Source organism: Amphiura filiformis, chromosome 5 (genome assembly GCF_039555335.1).
Source record: "Amphiura filiformis chromosome 5, Afil_fr2py, whole genome shotgun sequence".
Classification (NCBI taxonomy): Eukaryota; Metazoa; Echinodermata; class Ophiuroidea; order Amphilepidida; family Amphiuridae; genus Amphiura; species Amphiura filiformis.
This window is the reverse complement of record NC_092632.1, coordinates 72,315,619-72,337,647: the sequence shown is the minus strand read 5'-3', so window position 1 is coordinate 72,337,647 and position 22,029 is coordinate 72,315,619. Positions and strand designations below refer to the sequence as shown.

The 22,029-nt window shown below is 34.3% G+C and overlaps 2 protein-coding genes across 3 annotated transcripts; both read left to right on the top strand.

The window, feature by feature from the left end:
* The first annotated feature begins 9,562 nt into the window (after positions 1–9,562).
* Positions 9,563–11,797, top strand: LOC140152378 (uncharacterized). The gene is made up of 3 exons (XM_072174685.1): positions 9,563–10,341; positions 10,392–10,984; positions 11,182–11,797. Exons 1-3 carry the CDS (start codon positions 9,637–9,639, stop codon positions 11,795–11,797), a joined length of 1,914 nt encoding a protein of 637 aa, XP_072030786.1. The 5' UTR covers positions 9,563–9,636.
* Positions 11,798–12,617: 820 nt separating this feature from the next.
* Positions 12,618–21,773, top strand: LOC140153665 (uncharacterized). 2 transcript variants are annotated; one of them, XM_072176469.1, is made up of 5 exons: positions 12,675–13,287; positions 16,354–17,405; positions 18,375–18,447; positions 19,910–20,078; positions 20,956–21,773. In XM_072176469.1, exons 1-5 carry the CDS (start codon positions 12,981–12,983, stop codon positions 21,083–21,085), a joined length of 1,731 nt encoding a protein of 576 aa, XP_072032570.1. In that variant the 5' UTR covers positions 12,675–12,980; the 3' UTR covers positions 21,086–21,773. The 2 variants fall into 2 exon arrangements, with proteins under 2 accessions (XP_072032571.1, XP_072032570.1); XM_072176470.1 differs by lacking the exon at positions 19,910–20,078 and having other exon boundaries at positions 12,618–13,287.
* The last annotated feature ends 256 nt before the right edge of the window (positions 21,774–22,029 follow it).

The window sequence follows — 22,029 nt, the reverse complement described above, 5'->3', positions numbered from 1 at the left end:
CACTCCTCTATGTATGATTGTATGAGTTCACTTACTTTTGTTTCGTGCATCTGGAAGTAAAACAAAATACAGGGTGTCTAAAAACGTAACATACATAGAGAAAATTCCATCGAACTATATATGTGATGCGATCAAGCAAAATCAGTCGGAACTCGGAAATATAAAATTTGCAGTTTATTATAGGATAGTAAAAGGCATTCACAAAGCTGCATTTTGCAGAAAACCCCATTGAAATTGAACATTCCGTTCCAAAGATATAAGCAATTAAAGAGTTTCCAAAACAATAGGAAACAAAAGGAAATATTTCCTTTGTTTGGCTATATCTCAAAATCAATATTTCCGAGTTCCGACTGATTTTGCTTGATCGCATCACATATATTTCTTTTCAAATCTGATATTTACAGTCACTCAGCTTCATATTCTCGGTTATTTCAGGTAGTTAGCTGCTAAGCTCATGAGCTATGGTCAATTTAAAAAGGATCCAAATTCAAAGTGGTCTACTGGTCAGCTGACTAAAAATAGGTAAGAAACTCATTCAACCTGTAAATTCCTCTGTCTTGTTACTGAAAGAAGGCATGGTGGAAATACAGTTATTGATTTCCATGATGTATGATCAATATTGATTATGTTATCAAAAATATTGATTTGAAATCACAGTTAATAGTCCTTCATTAGAATTATTGAAACACACACATATACATGTATATAAACATCTCAAAAAAGTAGCAAATCCCCTTAAATAATGACCATTATTCAAAAACGGGTGATTGTATTACAAATCTGTAAAATGCGTTTGAAGCAGAATTTATTTCTGCACATTTTGACACCTCATTTGTAGCAATTGACTAAAATTGACATCACTGCGTACATTTAAATCAATGTAACCCAAGATTTGAAAGTTGCAGTAAATTGTATTGAATTTGCATTCAGTGTAATGGAAGGAAATCTTTGTAATGATATCTAAGTGTTTTTGTATTGTCAATATTTGTGTTTAAGTGCAACTTTCAAATCTGGACCTCACTGCATTAAATTTACCGGTGCTTTATTGTTTTCTGGGCTATCGTATCAAATGAGGTGTCAAATGCGCAGAAATAATTTCTGCTTCCAACGCATTTTACAGATTTGTAATACAATAGCACCTTTTTGAATAATGGCCATTATTTAAGGGGGTTAGTTACTTTTATGAGATGTTTATATATTATATATAGAGAGAGAGAGGTTGTGTGTGAAATTATTGAATTGATTGGCTCCAAACAAAGGATTTGAACCGGTGTCCTTCACCGTAATCCTGGCGTAGTGCAGTCCACTTATCATTTTTTCAAGAACTGATTTAAATCCAAATTACATGTTTCTTGATATTTCAGGATATTATAATAATATCATTAAAATGTCTTATTTAAAAGTTTTTTAATCTGGGTGTTTTCCAGAAGAAAAGCACTAGCCTGGGCCGCTTTCTGGAAACTGGAACGCCTTTGGAGAAGCCCATCCCTGCCAATCGAAACAAAAATCAAGCTGTTTGAGACAACTTGCGTCACTATCCTTCTGTACGGGTGCGAGTCATGGGTAATCACCAAGGACATGGAAAACAAGATCAATGCCTTTGCAACATCTTGCTACAGAGTCATGTTAAACATCAAGCGTGTGGATCGGATCCCAAATGAAACCATCTACAATCTGACCAACACCACTCCACTGGTTGCCAGAGTCAAGATTCATCAACTCAAATTTCTCGGCCATATACTGCGTCTTAAAGATGACGAGCCTGTGAAAGAATATGCCCTTTATATTCCACCACATGGGAAGAGGAAACCGGGACGGCCGCGGACACTGTACATACAGTATGTACAGCACCTCCTGGGAGATACTGAAGGAATGCTGCAGCCAAACAAAATTGTTTTGCTTGCCCAAGATCGCAACAGTTGGAGAAAGCTTGTAGTCGCCGCAGCCGACTGATGATGATGTTTTCCATCATCTTTGACCTATAGATATGAGTTTTGCCATTGTCGTTATAAGGGTTAAAGTCAAATCAAATTTAGAACCAAACATAATTGTTAAGTTTGACATTTTATCCATAACTTAATGGTATTCCAAAATAGTTTAGAGATAAAATGGGTGTCATTTATACTTACTAGAAGCCAAACCGACAGACAAGTGCCATGAATTACGGAAAGTATGTTAGATTTGGAATATTTAAGTCTGAACAAAAGCATTTTATAGCAGTTGGTAAAATTATGTCACTCATTTGTATCACTGATATATTTTGGTATGAAAGCAGTTTATAAAATCACAGTTTTTATGTTACGTTTGTTTGAGACACCCTGTACGTAGGACGTATTATTTACATAAGAATATATACGATGGCAGTAGTAAAATATGATAGAAAGATGAAAGAAAATGTATATCACACAAATATTTACTTCTAGCTTACAATAATTGAAATGATAATAGATCAATCAATACCATGGCTATTGCGAACTCACATGATCATAGATTTCAGTTTCTTTCACATACATTGGATCTAGTATCTGCCACATAATCAAGATAACAACATCGATACCAAAAATTGCAAACACCATTAGAATCAAATGCTTGTCCATCAATGCCTGGAAAGAAAATATAATAGAGAGACACGTACTGAGCTATACAAAAACAATGATGGTTTAATATGTCTTTGCCCTAAACCGGTTTACTGTTTTCTGGTCCACCGGTAAGATACTGGAAAACATCAAGGCCAAGTATAAGTATAAGTATTGTCCCCCCCCCCCTAATACTTATACTTACAGACAGGCCGTCACCCATTTCATACTTTTCACTTTTGTTACTTTTACCCCCATAATTTCCCTCATGCTTCAGGCCCTGCCCTCTATCGGGTGCTAATGTATAGTGTAAGCTTATTTGCTATTGTTTTTGGAGCAACATTGTTTCTTTGTAAGCCCGCGGCGCAACCTTGAACAATATTGTCTTTGAGCAATATGTGCTTTGAGCAGGACATTCTTCGTATTCAGAATGTAATTCGATATGTCTGATGTGCTCTCATGTCCCACAAAATATACTGTCGAAACGCTAAAACGCTCATTCCAGATCCCTTAACTAAGGTGGAAATGTCATGGGATGAATTCGGACTATCTTCCTGTAATTCAAACGAACAATTAAACCGAACCATGTGACAATTCCGTCTTTTGCTTTTAATGCTTAATGTTTAATTTTGTTCTTCTTAACTTAGAGCTCTATAAGTTGTCCGACAACGGTTTGACAATGTTATTTGTCAACAGTATCGTCAGATACACCCGGGAGATATACCCACTCTCTTCGTGGTATTTTAAAAGTAAAGAAAATACTCTCAATTACATTGAACACAAGTATTGGATATTTTCCTCAATTACAGACGTCATTAGTTTTGATCTCTGTCATTTTATGCTTGTCTAATAGGCTATGGTTTGATCAGCTCGTATGGACGGGAATTGTTAGGATTTTACCAATATTAAAGGCTATATAGTAGTGATTGTTTTCTGAGCCTTACTCGTTTATTTTCAACAACAACAAATATATTTGGTAAAAATGTTGAGTAAATCACAGGAAACCGTGGTATTTGAGTTTCAATGGCCGTAACCAGTGCACTTCGGTTATATCTATAAATGTGCTTTTATAAATACGCACGTGACCCATGGGCACGACATACCAAGACCAGCAAGCGTGACCAAATCGTCATGCATTGACCACTACACAGAAAAGGATAGAAACTCTGTAGATAAATATCATCAAATTTAGGTATTAATTGAATTGCAAAATTATTACACATTTTGCAATTCCGAATTTGTGATATGTTATCAAGTACAACATTTTGAAAGTATTTGACGACGGAAAAAATATTCAACAACGGAAACGTTTACAATATAATCACAAAGTTGAACAAAATAGACAATTTTGCTGCACAGCAGTCTCATGTTGTTCCCCCTTTGCATTCAAATGTATAGAAAGACCAGTCGCTATGTAGAAGGTCACTTCGAGACTTACTGTCTATAAGCTGTTACGGCAGCGCGGAGATTGTCACGTGCGTATTTATAAAAGCGCATTTATATAAATTTATATAACCGAAGTACACTGGTAACATTACATGACGAAAATTACAATTCTCATTTTTCTGTGGTTGTGACTTACGACATTGTTTAGCGTAGAAACATCGGTTTTGACTTTTAATACTTTAAGATATACATTTTTTCACAAAAAGACCTACAATTTTTAGGTGTTTTGGGGGGAAAATGTACATCTTTAATACGAACGGTCAAAATGTTCAATTGATAGCAGGCTTTTCCTCCCAGCTACATACACTTTAAGGGATCTGGAATGAGCGTTTTGAGCGTTTCGACAGTATTTTTTGTGGGACATGAAAGCACATCAGAAATATCGAATTGCATTCTGAATACGAAGAATGTCTTTCTGATATCAAATATTTTTCATTTTTGAAATTCACGATATAATACAAATTTTATGACAAATTATTAAAATTTGATATTTTCACATTTTGATATATAACAGTCCTCGAAGTAAATTTTATAAATCTAATGACATATTCTTAAAATGTATGTAGCTGGGAGGAAAAGCCGACGATCAATTGAACATTTTGACATTTCATATTGAAGATATGGGTTTTTTTCCCAAAAAGACCTAATTTTTTTGGGTGTTTTTGGGAAAAATCCATATCTTCAATACGAAAGGTCAAAATTTTCAATTGATCGTCGGCTTTTTCATCCCACCTACATACACTTTAAGTATAAATCATCAGATTTATAAAGTTTACTTCGAGTACTGTTAAATATCAAAAATATCAATTTTAATCATTTGCCATAAAATGTGTATTACATTGCGAATTTCAAAAATCAAAATTATTTGATATCAGAAGGACATTCTTCGTATTCAGAATGCAATTCGATATGTCTAATGTGCTCTAATGTTCCACAATAAATACTGTCCAAACGTTCATACCCCACCCCTTAAGTACATATCATAAGATTGTTAATTTCAAGGACTATTAAATATCAAAACTTATATATTGTATCACGAATTAAAAAAAAAATTCCTCGTATTCAGAAAGGAGCACTGTGCAGACGTTGCTATTTGTTCCCTTAAGGCTTTAATGGCATTCAAATTTGTGGCCTGATATCATATTATTGCAAAAATACTTGTACATCCATTATTTGACATATATATGACAAAAACGTTGAGCTTTGAATTAATCATGCACAATGAAATATCCAGGGTAAATAAATGTGACAAAAAAGTGACTGCATGAAATTGTAAATTATTGATATTGCCGTTTGTGAAATCATGATTCTCGCAATCCGTGTCTATTATACACAAAATGCTTTCAGGACAATTGTATAAGTATCGAATCCCATGCAACATGACACAATCAGTCGAATGATAAACATTACATACGTCCGGTGTAGGCTTTTTGCCTATTTTTATTTCTCCATTTACTAAATGTATTATCATACAGGCTGATTCAAAAAGAAATAAACTCATGTTTATGACGCTAGAAGGAATCGCGTAAATGAAAATATTATTGAAAAAAGAGCAGATTCCTAACATTTAAATTTAAAAAAGAATTGTTGTATTTGCTTACACCAAAACCAAGTTATACTCATTTTAATTAAAAAGCCCATTTTTGTAGCTGCACAATGTTTTTTTTTTTGATTTGTTCGGTTTGTGACAACCCTGGATAACCCAAGAAAGCCTCTATTGAAGCTTATTTCCATTGGGGTCCATTTTGAACGCCGGGACGGGTTGGGAACAGTCAGGGGTTAACACCCTACTCTTTTCGAAACTGGCTGCGAGATACATGTACAGGTATGGCTCTCTGCACACGGGACCGACGGCTTAACGTCCCCTCCGAAGGACGGAGTACTTTCATGATTCATTTACCCAATTCTAAATGAACCATGGGGAGAGCGGAAGTCTGAATTTTAATCTACAGATGTTGCTAATTAATTTCAGACTTTTTTTTCCAAGTCAATATCCCAGCCAATTGCCACCGCCGGGAATCGAACCCGGGACCTCATGCACTAAAGGCAAGTACTCTAACCATTGCGCCACGCTCTCCTTATGTTTCACTTCCCAAGCATGATTATGGTAGTATGTTGACTGGTATGGCACGATATTGAAATACAAAACAAAGTTGTATGGCAGGAGTGGTTTCGATCAACAATAATTTTATGGGCCATAGCCTAAAGAGGATACCTTCTAGATTTCGTACAGAAGCGCCACAAACATGAGTTTACTTCTTTTTTTGAATCAGCTTGAACTTTGTTGCTCAAGCAGTAAACGCTTCCTTTGTCAATGTTTGTGTCCATTGAAGTTGTATGGGTTTTTGGATAAGAAATGCTTAAATTGCAATTGTAATTGTAAAATTTTATTTTTTACAAAAGTTGTGTTGAATATCAAAGCCTCACGGACTACTGACATAGGCCTATTAGTTTTATTTTTCCACCATTTCATAAATATAAACTTTCTGCTCTTCATAATTTGTTTCCAAAGTTAATAATATGCAGGTTTTCTCTCTCACACCAGAGAAGATCTTCTCTGCTCACACACACACCCCTACCTCCCGCCGGCTCTCTTTCTCACTCACTGCATTTTGCGCTCGCTTGCCTGTCACCCGGTTTCTTGCTCGTTCCGCTCGTTCTCTCTTTTTAGTAATCGCATCTTTATATCTTTATCCAATATTTTGGTAGAAATTCATTATTTTGGTGAATTTGCTTAATTTGGACTAAAATAAGTTAAATCTACGATAAAAGCTTACGAATCTGACAAAATGACTTACCACGTTCTTTTGTATTTTAAAACCTGCCAAGCGATATACTCGCCATGTTTTACTGAACATTGATCCAAACATCAGTACAAAACCTGTTGAAAGCAACCACACTGTTAAAATGAACGTTAATTTACAGGGAAAAAATACAATTTCTACCGTTTTAAAACAATTTATATACAAAAATACGGTGAAAAATTAGGAATTTTACATTTTCCTGTATATGTAATGTTTTTTATCAAATATCCCATTTTTTTACGATACAATATACAAAAGTAAAAAATAACTGTAATTTTAATGCAATTTACTGTTTATTTACAAATAAAAACATATTTTTGAACGTTTTCTTACAGTTTCTTTTAAAAGTACATTACCGACACTGTTAAAAATCGTCAGAATGTTAATTTGCAGGTAAAAATACGGTTTTTACCATATTTAAACAAAGTTTACACAACATTATGGTCAATAACCGTAAATTTACAATTTCCCGTACCACAATTGAAGTGACAGTTAATTTACATGCAAATTAACAGTTTGTCCCGTTTTAAAACAATTTATACAAAAAAGACGTTAAAAAATCAGCAATTTTACGTTTTCCTGTAAATGTAATGTTTAGTTTATTTTTAACGATAACAATATACAAAACTAAACAAATTACTGTAATTTTAATATAATTTTCTGTTTATTTACAAATAAAAACATACGTTTGAACATTTTCTTACAGTTTCTTATAAAAGTACATTACGACACTGTTAAAATCGTTAGAATGTTAATTCACAGGTAAAAAACGGTTTTTACCATATTTAAACAAAGTTTACACAACATATTATGGTCAATAACCGTATATTTACAATTTCCCGTATCACAAATAAGTGAAAGTTAATTTACATGAAAATTAAACAGTTTTGCCCGTTTTTAAAACAATTTACACAAAAAAGACGCTAAAAATCAGCAATTTTACGTTTTCCTGTAAATGTAATGCTTAGTTTATTTTTTAACGATACAATATACAAAATTAAACAAATGACTGTATATTTAATGTAATTTACTGTTTATTTACAAATAAAAACATGCGTTTGAATGTTTTCTTACAGTTTCTTTTAAAATTACATTACAGACACTGTTAAAATCGTTAGAATGTTAATTTACAGGTAAAAATACGGCTTATACCATATTTTAACCAATTTTACACAACATCATGGTCAACAACCGTAAATTTACAATTTCCCGTACCACAATTGAAGTTCAACGTTAATTTACATGAAAAATTAAAAGTTTTTCCCGTTTTCAAAACAATTTATATACAAAAAGACGCTAAAAAATCAGTATAATTATACGTTTTCCTGTCAATGTAATGTTTCGGTTTTTTACGATGTAATGTGCAAAATTAAACAAATGACTGTATATTTAATGTAATTTACTGTTTATTTAAATATAAAAACATGCGTTTGAACGTTTTCTTACAGTTTCTTTTAAAAGTGCATTACTAACACTGTTAAAAATTGTTAGAATGTTAATTTACAGGTAAAAATACGGCTTATACTATATTTGAACAAATTTTACACAACATTATGGTAAACAACCGTAAATTTACAATTTCCCGTACCACAATTGAAGTTCAACGTTAATTTACATGAAAAATTCACAGTTTTACCGTTTTCAAGACGCTAAAGTCATCAATTTAACGTTTTCCTGTCAATCTAAAGTTTAGTTTGTTTTTTAACGATACAATCTGCAAATTTTTTATAATTTAATTTTAATGTAATTTATTGTTTATTTACAAATAAAACATACGTTTAAACCGTTAAAATATTAGTATGAAGTTAATTTACAGGTAAAATATGACTTTCACCATTTTTTTTTTTTTAATTAACACCATCACTGTTAAAAATATCAAATTAAATCATAATATAAATGTGAATTGATCCTACCGCAGGTAAAAACACATAGGACCCTAATTGTTTTTCAACATTATACTTCACTTTTTAAGTGTTTTGAGATATATTTTCATAGTTTTATAGAAGCAAACTATTCCGTTATTTTACGGAACATTCCGGCAGCAGGGTTACGGAACATCCGTAAATTGTAATTTATTCATTCCGTAAAACTTATTCATTAAAAATACAGAATAAAACGAGGTTTCTTACGGAAAATATTCCTTAAAAATACAGAATATTCGTAATATTCCGTAGAGTTTTAACGGTAAATATTCCAAACAACTCGGAATCATTCCGTATTTTTACGGAATTAATGTTATTTTACAGAAAAAATATGGATGTTCTGGTAAATCCGTAAATTTACAGAAACAAACAAATAAAAAATGTATTTTCTTTTTTGAAAACCCGTAAGTTCACAGGTCTCCTGTAATAATACTTTATAGACCGTTTTCCCTGGGTAATTATGCATAATTGATTGAACTGAGGATGCGCTGTTAGTATCAGAATACCGCATGCAGAGGAGCAGCCCCCGGGGAGTAGCCGTTGCGCGCTGTAATGAGACGTATATCGGCCGATAGGACTTGAAGAAGACGACCGTGGCGTCGAAGTGTTTTACTTTGATAAGTTTGCTAGATCGCTTCTTTGCTGGTCAACTTTAACAGAGACAGGCAAGTAAACGCTAGTTGTTTTAGTTCACATGGTTTAAGTGCATGGTACGATCTAAATGCCCATGTACCGGTACCATAGATCAATGCTTATCTTTCTGTGGGTCATTTGGGTCAGTTTCTCAAACTTCAATTTCGCAGTTTTTCAGTTGCACAACTTGCAGGAGAATGTGGACCAGACAGTAGGCCTACTAGTGCTAGTAGGCCTAGTGGCAGTACAATAAACATGCCAATTGTTCGACCTACTTGTAGCATTTGTGGTAAACAGTCGCTCACTATTAAAAAGTATGTAAATCATTGTAGAAGTCACATCCATGACAGAAATTCAAGATTTCCTTGTTGTGTTCCCACATGTATAAGGACATGTTATACTTACAAAGGGCTAACGTCCCACATTGCACGAGAACACAATGACTACTTTACTACATATAGGCCAAATCAGTTGCAGGCGAACGAATACAGAAATGTTGGTATAACTGTCCGATGTACGTTAGAATTCTGTCAACGCAAATGTTCAGATCTGAAAGAATTGCTTGCTCACTCAAAAGAACATTTAACAGGAGGTTTGCGAGTAAGCTGTCCATTTAGTCAATGTGATAAATTGTTTAACAAGAAGTCTTCATTTAGCTCTCACATATCACGTTGCCACAAAAATTACTGTGTGCAAGATGTAAATCCATTGTATATCATAGATCAGAATATTATTGTTGGTCCTGAAGTTGGTGTACTGCAGCATGACCACGCAGGTGCACAAGACCCACAGCAACAAGATTTACATGATGATCAAAACACATTTGATAATGAAGATTGGTCTAGTGATGATAATGACACTGATGAACCAGGAATTGCACAATATACAAAATATATAGCCATATTTTTGTTGAAATTACAGGCAAAGTACATGATCCCAGATTCAACAATCCAGGTGATTGTTGATGAAATGCACTTCTTGCAACAGTGTTCACTTGATCATATCACTAGATTTATAAGAGCAAGTTACATCAAAATGGTACAGATCAAGACCTTGTTGAAGATATTGCAAAAGGTGTGGCAAATTTAGGGTGTTCTATCAGTCCAAAGTCTGATTTGATTAATACAGACAGAGAGCAATACCCTGAATCTGGTACCCTTGGGTCACATTATTTACGACAGAAATACTACCAGGAAAAGATGAAATTTGTCAGCCCAGTGGAAATTGTTCTTCAAGAAAAGACAAAAACAACCAAAAAGCACTGCTGTCATTATGTGCCAATTTTGGAAACACTCAAAGTGATGTGCGAAGATAAATCTTTCCAAAGCCACACTCAACAAACTGACTATGGTTACAATGAATTTAGAGATGTTCAAGATGGAAAAGCATTCAAAGATAATCCATTTTACTCAGCAAATCCGGACGCATTACAGATTATTCTTTTTCAAGATGCCTTTGAATTAGTGAATCCTCTTGGTTCATCAAGAAATAAGCATAAAGTTGTAGGCGTGTATTTAACTCTGGGAAATATTGATCCAAGGTGCAGATCACAAATAGATTCGATACAGTTGGTGATGTTGTGCAAAGAGAAGTATCTTAAAAAGTATGACCAAAAAAGATCTTTGGCCAACTTCTTACAGATATTAAAACTCTAGAGAACACAGGAATTGTTCTAGATAGTGGTATAATTGTCAAAGGAACTATTTTGGTTATTTGTGGTGACAATTTGGGATCACATACCATTGGAGGTTATGTAGAGAGTTTTCAAGCTCATTATTATTGCCGGTATTGTACGCTTAGCAAGGCCCAAATTATCACAGGACCTGCAAACATTGTGGGGGAGTATAGAACTCCTCAATCATACAAAAGGGCAATACAGGAGTTACAAGACAATGATGCACAGAAGGGAGAGAATTGTGATGGAATCAAAGTAGACTCATTATTCAACAGTCTCTCCCACTTCCACGTAGCCAATCCAGGATTGCCACCATGCTTAGGGCATGACCTCTTTGAAGGAATAGTTGATTTTGACATGGCTCTGTTCATAGGTTATTTTGTTGACAAGAAGTGGTTTACTCTGGAGTTGCTAAATCAAAACCTACAACGATTTCCATTTCGTGGAAATGATGCTGCAAACAGACCAGCCACAGCAGTCTCAAAAGTGAAATTAGGAGGACAAGCCGTTCAGAACTGGTGGTTTCTGCGATTTTTTCCATTCATGGTGTATGGTTTGATCCCAAACACAGAAGATTGTGTTTGGCAGTTAGTTCTTAAATTAAAGGACATTGTAGAATTTGTTGTTTCAACCAATCTTCAACCATCACAAGTAGCCTATTTGGAGGTGCTAATCCATGAGTACATTGCAGATAGGAAAGCATTATTCCCTCAGCCACTAAGACCGAAGCACCACTTTTGACCCATTATGCATGGAATATTCTCATGTTTGGGCCACTGATTAGACTCTGGACATTAAGATTCGAGAGCAAACACTCTTACTTTAAGAGGTGTGCACGGTATGCTCAGAATTTCATCAATATAACATTAACACTTGCCCATCGCCACCAGATGTTGCAAGCTTACTGTTTCAATGGTCAAATGTTCCCTGATGATGTGTTACTAGATAAAGGAACATCCTTCCATCCAGATTTGTATGCAGTAAATATCCAGAACGCTGTCAAGCATCTCAATCATGACATAAAACAGTATTTGGTTACTGATGAAGTCTGTGTGTTTGGCACCAAGTACCAGAAAGGCCAGTTCCTTATTGTGCAAATTGATGCTAGTGAAAGGTGGACATTTGCTAGAATTCTTCTTTCCTTAGTTGAAAACGTTGAGGTACATTTTGTGGTTAGACTGTACACATCAACATTTTTGCCTGACTATAACATCTACAGAATTTCAGCAACTGATGATGATTTGAATCATGTTGTTTGTGTGAAGTACAATGATCTCCTAGACTATTATCCTCTGTTGTCGTACAAGGTATCAGGATCACATTTTGTCACCTTGAAAAATAAACCGAGGGAACCAAAGGAAGCATGAATGTGAAAACAAAGGCACCTGTCACATTTTGAACATTGATTATTTTTACTGTCTCGAAAATAAAGGGAAAGTTATATTCCAACCAAGTTTTCATTAGGTGTATGACCGTGTATGCACATTATGTTGTTGCATGAACAGAATGATCAAACACTGTAAATGTAGTGGCATTCAAGACAAGCTCGTTACACCCTAATTTGGCTATTTTGTCTATTGACAGTCTTCCACCATTTGTGTAAAAAATCACATTATGAAAATCATCATTTATCCGGTTTCAAAAAGAAATGAATTTTAAAAACATCTGGAGTTTATTTTGACATTTAAAAATCTAATCCCTTATCTCAGTGTTAAAGAAATAGAAAAATCTGAAAAAACTCCCCCAGAAAATGTCTTAATAGTGTATAAATACATGTATGTCTTTTTTGATTGTTTGATTCATTTTTGCAGTCAAAGGTCACTAAGGTCATCTAGAGGTTACAGTACCATTAATTTCCAAAGTGACAAAACAAAACAAGACAAAGTGTATCAAATACATATCCTATGCCATTGTTGGTGAATTTATGTTTGAATTTATATTGCATACTTATATATTTTTAGTTGTTTCTCAATGCAGAATGGCTAGCACTGCTGAAACACTTAGTGATGCTGACACTGATATTATAGAAGAAATTTCAATTGAACTTGAAGTGATGACTGTCCTTCCAAATATAACAGAAGCAAAACTTGGGCAACTGAAAGATTTCTTCAAAGCTAATGGAGTCACAAGCACATCAGACCTCTACTTTCTACAAGCATCAGACCTTCCTATGTTGTCACTAGTTGAAAGCAGGAAGTTAGTTCATGCGTGGCAAGGAAAGTTCTCAGCAGGTAAGAAAAATGTTAAGGTGGTACTACACCCCTTGATAAATTTTTGACTTTTTTTGCATTTTTTTTCAAAAATAATAACACACTGGTAACAAAAGTTATGTATATTATAGGGCAAGGAATCCAGTTACTACACTGGAATTTCAGTGACTCAAGACAAGCGGTACGTTATTTATGATAAGAAAAGAGGTACCGCTAGGATGTACCTCATTTGTTTGTTTGTTTGTTTGTTTAACCGGTCGGTCCGGGCGGACACACACTTGGGTCCTGATGGGACCAGGTTCAAGCAAAATGCCTAAGCCAAGCTTTAAAAGCTTATATAAGCATGCTGGCCTATATGAAGAGAAAAGAGAGAAACAGGATTGAAGAAAAAGAACAAGGAAAAGAAAGGCCACTCCCAACAAATCAAAAGTACAATTTTACTCTTAGCCCTTGGGTCGAGAAATAAGAAATTGGGAATTCTTTAACACATATAATGAACCACTTGTCTTGAATCACTGAAATTTCAGTGAAGTAGTTGGATTCCTTGCCCTATAATATACATAACTTTTATTACCAGTGTGTAGTTATTTTTTGAGAAAAATGCAAAATTAGTCACAAAATTTATCAGGGGGTGTAGTACCACCTTAAAATGTAAAGAAAATTGGGAATACAGTCAATACACCTATACATGTATCACTGCATGCACCTGTAATTTATTTTGGGTCTACTCTCCAGTACCCTGAGAGGGCAACCGTGATCCGTCCAATGTCACCCACGGGCACCCTTACCCACAGTTATGCTACTGGATGTCTTGCAATATTCTGTGAAATGTAAAACTGAAAAAATGCAATTAAAATGTGTACCATTTGAGTAGAATCAATTCTGTGATCTTAAATAACACAAAGGATACTTAATGATGTAGACTGATAATTTTTTTCTAGTAAGACTCTGTTCAGAATCTAAAACACATGCATATGGGTATAATCAGAAATAATGGCACCTAAGTGTGACAAAAGTGTCAAAATTACAAACAGTGTTCAGAGATGTAATTGTTGTCTTATTGTAAGCAAAACATATCTAAATTCAAGAAAAAATAAAAAAATTACTTCAGTAATATTACTAAATATATTTTTTCAACTGGTTTATAGGCAAAAGTAGTCCAAAATCTTCAGAAACATAACACAAAAGATCCATGTCATTCCTTGTTATATTTTGACAAAATTATGCAAATATGTAATTCTTTGAGTTTTAATTAATTACTTAGACACTAAACTAAAATAGTCATGTAGAATTTTTCACATGGAAACAAAGTTTTGGAAAAAATTAAAATTTTCATTTAAACACCTAAAAATTCGTGGAAATCAGGAACAAAAGTTTTTATTTGTCAAAAGAAACATCTTAAATTATTTTCTGTTTAAGTTTATATCATGCAATATGATGTGCAAAAACTGTGTTGAGGTTTTTAGCATCACATTGTTCTTCAAATTGGTGTAAGGATCCATCAAAGTAGTACTATTGTGTAACACTCCTGACACTGTACACTACCTGTATGGCCTGAAATATTTTATAAACTACATTTTCTAAAACAGTCTTTGTAATTTTTTGTTGACAACATCTATGGCCCTCTCAAAAAAGGCACAGAATTTAGGTGATTTACGTTCATTGTTGTTTTTCGAGCCCAGCTTGCATGTTTTTGTAACACTCCTGACACTTTGCTACAGTAACTGTATAGCCTCAAATATATAAATTTGCAAATCACATTTTCTAAAGTAGTTTTTGTAATTTTATGGTGACACTATCTATGGCTATCTCAAAAGGGCAAAAATTGAATTACATTAGTTCAATTTTATTGTTGAGCCTATATTACTTACAATTGATTGTCAGGAGTGTAACATTTTGGTCGAGCTATGAAAACCATGTTTTTATGTACATATTTCTTGAATATGAATGTCTTTACATCATGATTGCAGCAGTTTGGCTTCAGGAATATATTTTCAGGGCTAAAAGAACACCAACAGACTGGTAATTTCTTCAGAAATTTGAATTATTGCCAATTAATTAATTCTGTGTAACACTCCTGACATTGACTATTTAGATAGCTGTAGCAAACATGTTCAAGCAATGGCAAATATTTTTCTTGTTTTTGAGTTCCTATCCCAATGCACTAATAAAATAAAAAGTAATGTACTATGAATATTGCCAACTTGGTGTATGAAAAAAATCAAGTTGAATTCTGATGTAACACTCCTGACGAGACAGAATTTCTCTTTTCAACCCGCTCTAAAAAGAAAACGATTTGGATATCATGCAAGTTTTATTTTTCCAAGTTTAGCCCAAATGTTGCTTTTACTTTAAACAGACTGAAATAGATTATTACTGTCATCATAACCTTACAATGCTACACAATCTGGCGAGAGGTGATTTTTGGAACATATTTTATTTTTCGCACCATGTAATCTTCACATGTTCCTAAGTAGACTATTAAGCGACTATGAATAGCAGACACTTCACAAAATGCCATGAAAACCCATGCAACACTTTGCACCTTGTATATTTTTTACAGTGCATGATTAAAAAACAAGTACCTCTTTTCTTGTCACGCTAAAGTGTAACACTCCTGACCATATGGGGAAGAAAATTGGGCATATTATTTTTTACATGACAGCTATGACACTACAAATTGCTGTGGTTAAAGAGAAAATCATAACACAATTTTTGAAAGATGAATTTCTTTGCTGGTCTTTTTCATTTGGATAGCAGGCATCAAAAACCAAACGGTGCCATTATTTTTGACTTTACCCATATCCAAGAATCCATGTAGGCCTAGTATTTTATAGAAATAACTCCATTTTTGCTGAGAAGTGTAAATTGCACTGACTATTCAGAAATGCACAGCAGAATTCAAACGACATTGAAATACATGTACTAATTCATTCCAGTATCAAGTCAAATCTATTTCTACACGCCAATATTCTGATAAAAAACTGATACAATCTACATTTGAGAAGGCTCATCCCCTGGAGTTAAAATTTATATTGTTTTATTTACAAAAAATGAATGATTGTTGTCTGTTAAATTTCTTTTCAGAATCTTCACAGTCATCAAAGGGAACACCATCAGCATCTACGCCTGGTACGCCAGCCTCATCAGGGCGATTCCCAATTAAATCGTGGTTAGAGTCATCTCTAGATTCATCTTTAGATTCATCTTTAGAGCTGGAGAGCCAATTGAGTGTTGCGAGCCCTAGTGGTGCAAGCACTAGTGGTGCTGGCACTAACACCAGAGCTAAGAAATTACCAGTGTCCGAGTCAGAAGATAACATCCCATGGAGCAAAATGCCACCAAAGTTAATGGAAGCATTGGAAGCAGGTCAGCGGCCAGAACCAAGACTGAGAAGGGAAATGATACGCATCATCGTTGATAATCTCAACAAGCCAGGGAGCAAACTGCCACGAACCAAACAACTTGGACTTTTGGCACGTGCCATTGTTGAGAAATACCCCAAATCATTTCGTGATGAAGTAGGGGGTATGGATGTTGGAACAGGCTATGACAGTTTTTTGAAGCAGCTTGTCAACAAGGTTGATAACATTACACGACCAAATGTGAATAAGAGGAAACTGTCAGCTGAATCTGACAAGGATTCTGTTAAAGCTGTTGATGCGTATGGCTGCATCAATTGGATGCCGGACTTTGTGGGTAGTGAAGAAGCTGAACTCAATCTGAAGAGACAAATGCAAGAGCAACACAAGAAGGGTGAAACAGATGATGTCACCGTTAACATGGAACAAACATTTGCCAGTCAGCGCAAAGCCATCAACAGCACTACTTTCAACATCCCAGCTATGTTGAATGATTGGCCTTTTCTGTTCACGGAGAAGAGCATGTTAGGTCATTTTGAGCAGCTCACTGGAGTTAATGTGTACAGTGCAATGGAGAATGCAGCAAGCCTGAAGGTTCCAAAGCTCATGGCATTCATGGCTGATCAGATTCATAACAAACAAGTTTCTTCCTGCATGAAAGAAATAAATAAGGCAACGCAAGAAGCAGAAGATAAGACACCAACAGTTATTGGAAGTGTGGCAATTCTGACAAGCTTCTATAAAGAGGATTTCGAAGCTGGGATAATGGATACACAGGTGAGCTTTAAATTGACAGTCACTCAAGTTTTACATATTGTAATTTAAAAATTGATTGCCATTCAAATTGTTTTTTAACTATATATTGTGTTGTTACTAGGGAGGTGAATAAGCATAAAATGTACAGATATGTACCAACTGTTTCTTTTCAAATTACACCCACCTAGTTAACCTGCTATTTACCAATATTTTGTCTTTTTAATAATGAAATTTAAAACAAATATTATTTTTTAAGCCCTCAGTGTTTTCATGTTGGTTTCTTTGCGTAAATTGGAAGTATTTTATTTACAACATTTCCTATTCAATACTACAGTACAAGGTATACTGGGATCCTGGTAAAGGAAAAGTAATTGCAGATTCCTTCATAACTGTAGCTCGTACAGCTGTTGTATTCACAACATATTATAATGTTCTGTTTTATGTAAACAATAATTGAAAACTATTGGGTAAAATGTACATAGAGGGCACACTAGTGAGCTGTGAGCAAATTGCATATAATAATGCTTTAATTACAGTCAATGGAAGAATAAAAAAACAACAAAAAGTAATATCTGATAATTAGGAAAGAAGTACCTTTTTTCCTCTGGATTGATATTATATCTTTCCCCAGAGACGTGGCTGGTGCATAACATTGAAAAAAAAAACACCTACATTCAAATAGTGCATTTTTAGATTTGAACTGGCAACCTTTGTATACTAGGACAATACTCTTCCCAATAAATTGAGCTACAATATTATGTTGTATCATTTAATTTGCAAGTTTAGTTTCAAAACGCTGTTTGTCGCATTCCTAGTGAAAGGCATTAGAATTGATTTTTTTCCTTTAGCTTTTTTTCAGTGCTGTGAAGTGGCCACATTTCAGGGGAGAGATTATTTAAATGTTCGATATCAGATCATGTACACATTGATACCATTGCTACTTTGTAATTATGTTTTACTGAACTTGATTTTCTTTTATATTTCAAATAGACCTTGACAAGTACTTCAGCTTCTACCATTGAAACACTGGAGTTACCGGCAACACCTTGTCTTGTTGCCCATGGTAAGTTCTATTCATTGTGGCTTTATTGGCTATCGATTATCACTTACACTATAAGAGGAAGGGGGTGCCAACTGAAACCTTTTTGTCCAGTATATGGAACCCTGGCTATTGAACCCTCAAAAAGGTTACAGAAAATTCAGGAACCCTTTAAGGTTCTATAGCTTGTTACATTAAGAACCAATAAAGGTTCCCTAGAGTGTCTTAGTGGTTCCTTTTAGAACCTTAAAGGGTGCCATATAGAGGACAAGTGAAGAACCCTTTTAGAACCCTTATTTCTGAGAGTAGTCTAAAAAAATAAGCTCTAAAATCAATTTGCTTTCTACCTTTAAAATTTGTAAAGACAATTGACTTAGCTCATTGAGAGGTTAAATTGACATTTTAATAATCTTTGAATTACATTTTTCTGGAAAGTACCTAAATTTTTGCACATTTGATTTTTATCCAGCAAAGAGCAAAAACCTGGTCATGAAACTTTGGGAATAAATGAATAAGCATAGAAATTCTCTTGTGGATTTTTGCAACAAACACTCATAATCCAGTCAGGAAACACTTAGGCCTAACTGACAAAAGCCAAGAAAGATCATTTTCTGAACTAAATATATAGCCTGACATGTCAGTATTGCTTTAGCTTAAAACATAGGCCTAGTAGCTAAAAGGAGGTTTAGAAGTTAAGTTTTATTCATTATCACCCAATATAAAGTTGGAGCCAATCTTGGTTGCTAATTGTGTCAGTTCATAAATTAATTCAATGTAATTTTGAGAGAGTAATCAAACTGCACAGATGCCAGTTCATCAGTTAAGGACATACTAGCCCTTCAAATGAGACAAACTTGTAATGTAAACATAATGTTGTCCAACCAAGTTACAGGTAGATCCAAAATATGTAATTTTGTCATAGTTTTAAATCAGTTTGTTTTAAATTTCTTCTACACTTGAAGGAAAATAGTCACAGATTTGAATTCCTCATCAAATTTTCTTTCAGAAAAAGTAGTACTTTTACTTGGAAACAATAATCGCTTTGGAATTTATTATTGTTTTCAATATGAAATCATGTGCGAATGCTTAAAGGGACAGTCAGAGATCTGCGGGTCAAGGTCAAACTTTTTTCACACATACCTTTTTTTTTTTTTTGCTTGTTGGGGAAGGTTAGCCTGAAAAGGAATCTTGCACAAACTATACAGTTTGTGAACGAGAGTCAAATCTTTATTTTCTGATGCGCGGGCATCAGAAATTCGCCATAAAAGCCTATGGAACAATGCAATGCACACAATATTGCATAACTTCTAAACGGAAGGTCAGACTTGGCTAAAAGTTTGGAATTAAAGTGATCTTTGGTATATCTACCTATACATAACATTAAAAGGGGATGTTGAATCTCTGTACAATCACTGACTGTCCCTTTAACTGGCATTCCTTTCATTGTGTGTATGCAATGCATTTTATCTTTCTTTACTTTAAATAGGAGATTCACCATTTGACACTAACAAGTTCTCACTGACAATAAATGGGAAGGTAGTCATTGATCTCATCACCAACCAGCTGTCAGCATTGGCCCTGTGGTTCTCTACATTCTACGTCTTTAACTTCGAGTACCCTGAGAATATCGGAGCAACATTGGAATTTATTCAGAGGTAAGATTATATATAAGGATGTTTATTTCTCTGCTTCATTTGCTTTGAGGTGTTGTGTGATGTGTTTTTCATTATTAACATTTTGTACCGCCCAACACATTATGGATTGGATGAACTGAGGGTGCAAGAAGCTATTTCACAATTTATTTGAAACTTTTGCAATAATTTTGAAACTTTTATAATAGATTTGAGGAGTTTTATGTAAAATGATCATAGGAATTCAAATAATGTGTCATTCATTACTGGTTTCATTGTACATGTACTATTGTAGCCCTTGTAGCTTTTTAATTATAATAACAATGATGAAAACTAAATAATGTGCATATTTTGATTGCTTCCAATGTCTGATGATATTTTTTTTAATAGTATTTAGTAATGCTGGAAACAAGTTAAAATATTCATTTTATTATTGGCAAATCTGCTGTATAGATTTCAACAACAGTTCAAATGGACAAATTGCTGTACCTGAATCCAACCTTAACATTAAACAGAAACACCTGAATCATGTGATCATCAATCAGTGTCAGTTGATGTGTATGGGCCTGTAACTAGTGGGAAAATCATAATTTGTAGAGTGGTTAGTCCACAGTAGGTCAAAAATGTTAAAATTATACAGTCCTTCAAAATAAACTAATATGAAAAATCCATGTAGTGCATAAGTTTCAACTTAAATACCTTTCGTTGTAATAATTTAGTGCAAAACCCTTTTGATATATGAATGAACCATATTCTTAGATGTTTGTGACTTATGTTAACAGCATTCAATGTCTATGAAAATCTTTTACATAGAATATTATTCAATAATAAAAACTACAAATTACAATGTATTGTCACTGATATTGAATGAACTGATATGAATGTATGAATTTAATTTCAGGTGCTTCCTTGGCATCAACCCTAGTCAAGGGTCCAAGAGAAGTAAAAAGAAAGGCAAGAAGACAGCCGTTCATCCACAAGTCCTCCAACTATGTAACAAACTGAAAGACTTTGAAAGTGATTGGCTATAGACTTTGAAATTGAACGGATAAAGGAAGCTATATCTTATCATCTAAATCCTCAGATGTCGAATTGATGTTTTCTGTTCTGAATTATGTATTCTGTTCAGAGTAGGTTGTTGCATATATCTATATCAACAATTGAGAAATGTGACTGGTTACTAGAGCTATGATTGGGTTCAAACTTCGGCAATCGTGAAACAAAAGTGCTGGTTCAATATTGCGCCACTGTTTATTGTGTAATACACGAACAATACGTGGTCGAACCAGTTGCAACACACCAGTTGCCCAAGTAGCCAATCATAGTGAGACTCACAAATAAGGGAGCTAAAAGTATTACAAATGAACTGATAGTTCACCAGTGAGAGACATGGGCTACTCTATGGCAAAACTCAAGACAGATTGATAATTCCACTCAAAACTAATTGAAAAGTGATCAATGCTTTTTGTCTAGCATTACTGTGATTAGTTCTACAGTACCGTACCATTAATCATGTTAATTGTACAGACTAGTGACCAGGAGATTCTGGGTTCAAATCATACCACCAGCACATTGCTTACTTATGGAGTGAGTTTGGGTTGGGACTTGGCCTCTGTCATCAAGTATTTATTCTAGTCTTTGTAATCTGTTTAAGTCATGGAGTATTATGAAGATACCAAGGAGTATTCAATGAACAAATTCCAAGAGTGGAATTCACAGTGCAAGCCTATACACGATTTTCTATGTTTGAGTTTATATTTTGGCCTCACAAAAGTTTGTGAAAGTTTTAAGGGGAGCCGACCCTTCGTGCACCTAGCGGTACTACTCTAGGCTGTATTGTGAAGAATTGGGAAAGGCTAGAAAATGAAAGTTGCTATGAATATAGCTAAGGTTTTGCTATCCTTCCTATGTAGTTTGATTTTGTTTAGCTTTTATTGATTTTCGCATATAGTGTCAAATGTTCAAAACTTTTGTT

Bases quoted from the DNA above. Each gene is read 5' to 3' on its own strand.
- LOC140152378 (XM_072174685.1), top strand. From the start codon at position 9,637: ATGCCAATTGTTCGACCTACTTGTAGCATTTGTGGTAAACAGTCGCTC. The intron at 10,342-10,391 runs GTTGATGAAATG...TCATATCACTAG, and splicing joins ATTCAACAATCCAGGTGATT to ATTTATAAGAGCAAGTTACA. The intron at 10,985-11,181 runs GTATGACCAAAA...TTGTACGCTTAG, and splicing joins AAAGAGAAGTATCTTAAAAA to CAAGGCCCAAATTATCACAG.
- LOC140153665 (XM_072176469.1), top strand. From the start codon at position 12,981: ATGTTTGAATTTATATTGCATACTTATATATTTTTAGTTGTTTCTCAA. The intron at 13,288-16,353 runs GTAAGAAAAATG...ATTTCTTTTCAG, and splicing joins GCAAGGAAAGTTCTCAGCAG to AATCTTCACAGTCATCAAAG. The intron at 20,079-20,955 runs GTAAGATTATAT...ATTTAATTTCAG, and splicing joins ACATTGGAATTTATTCAGAG to GTGCTTCCTTGGCATCAACC.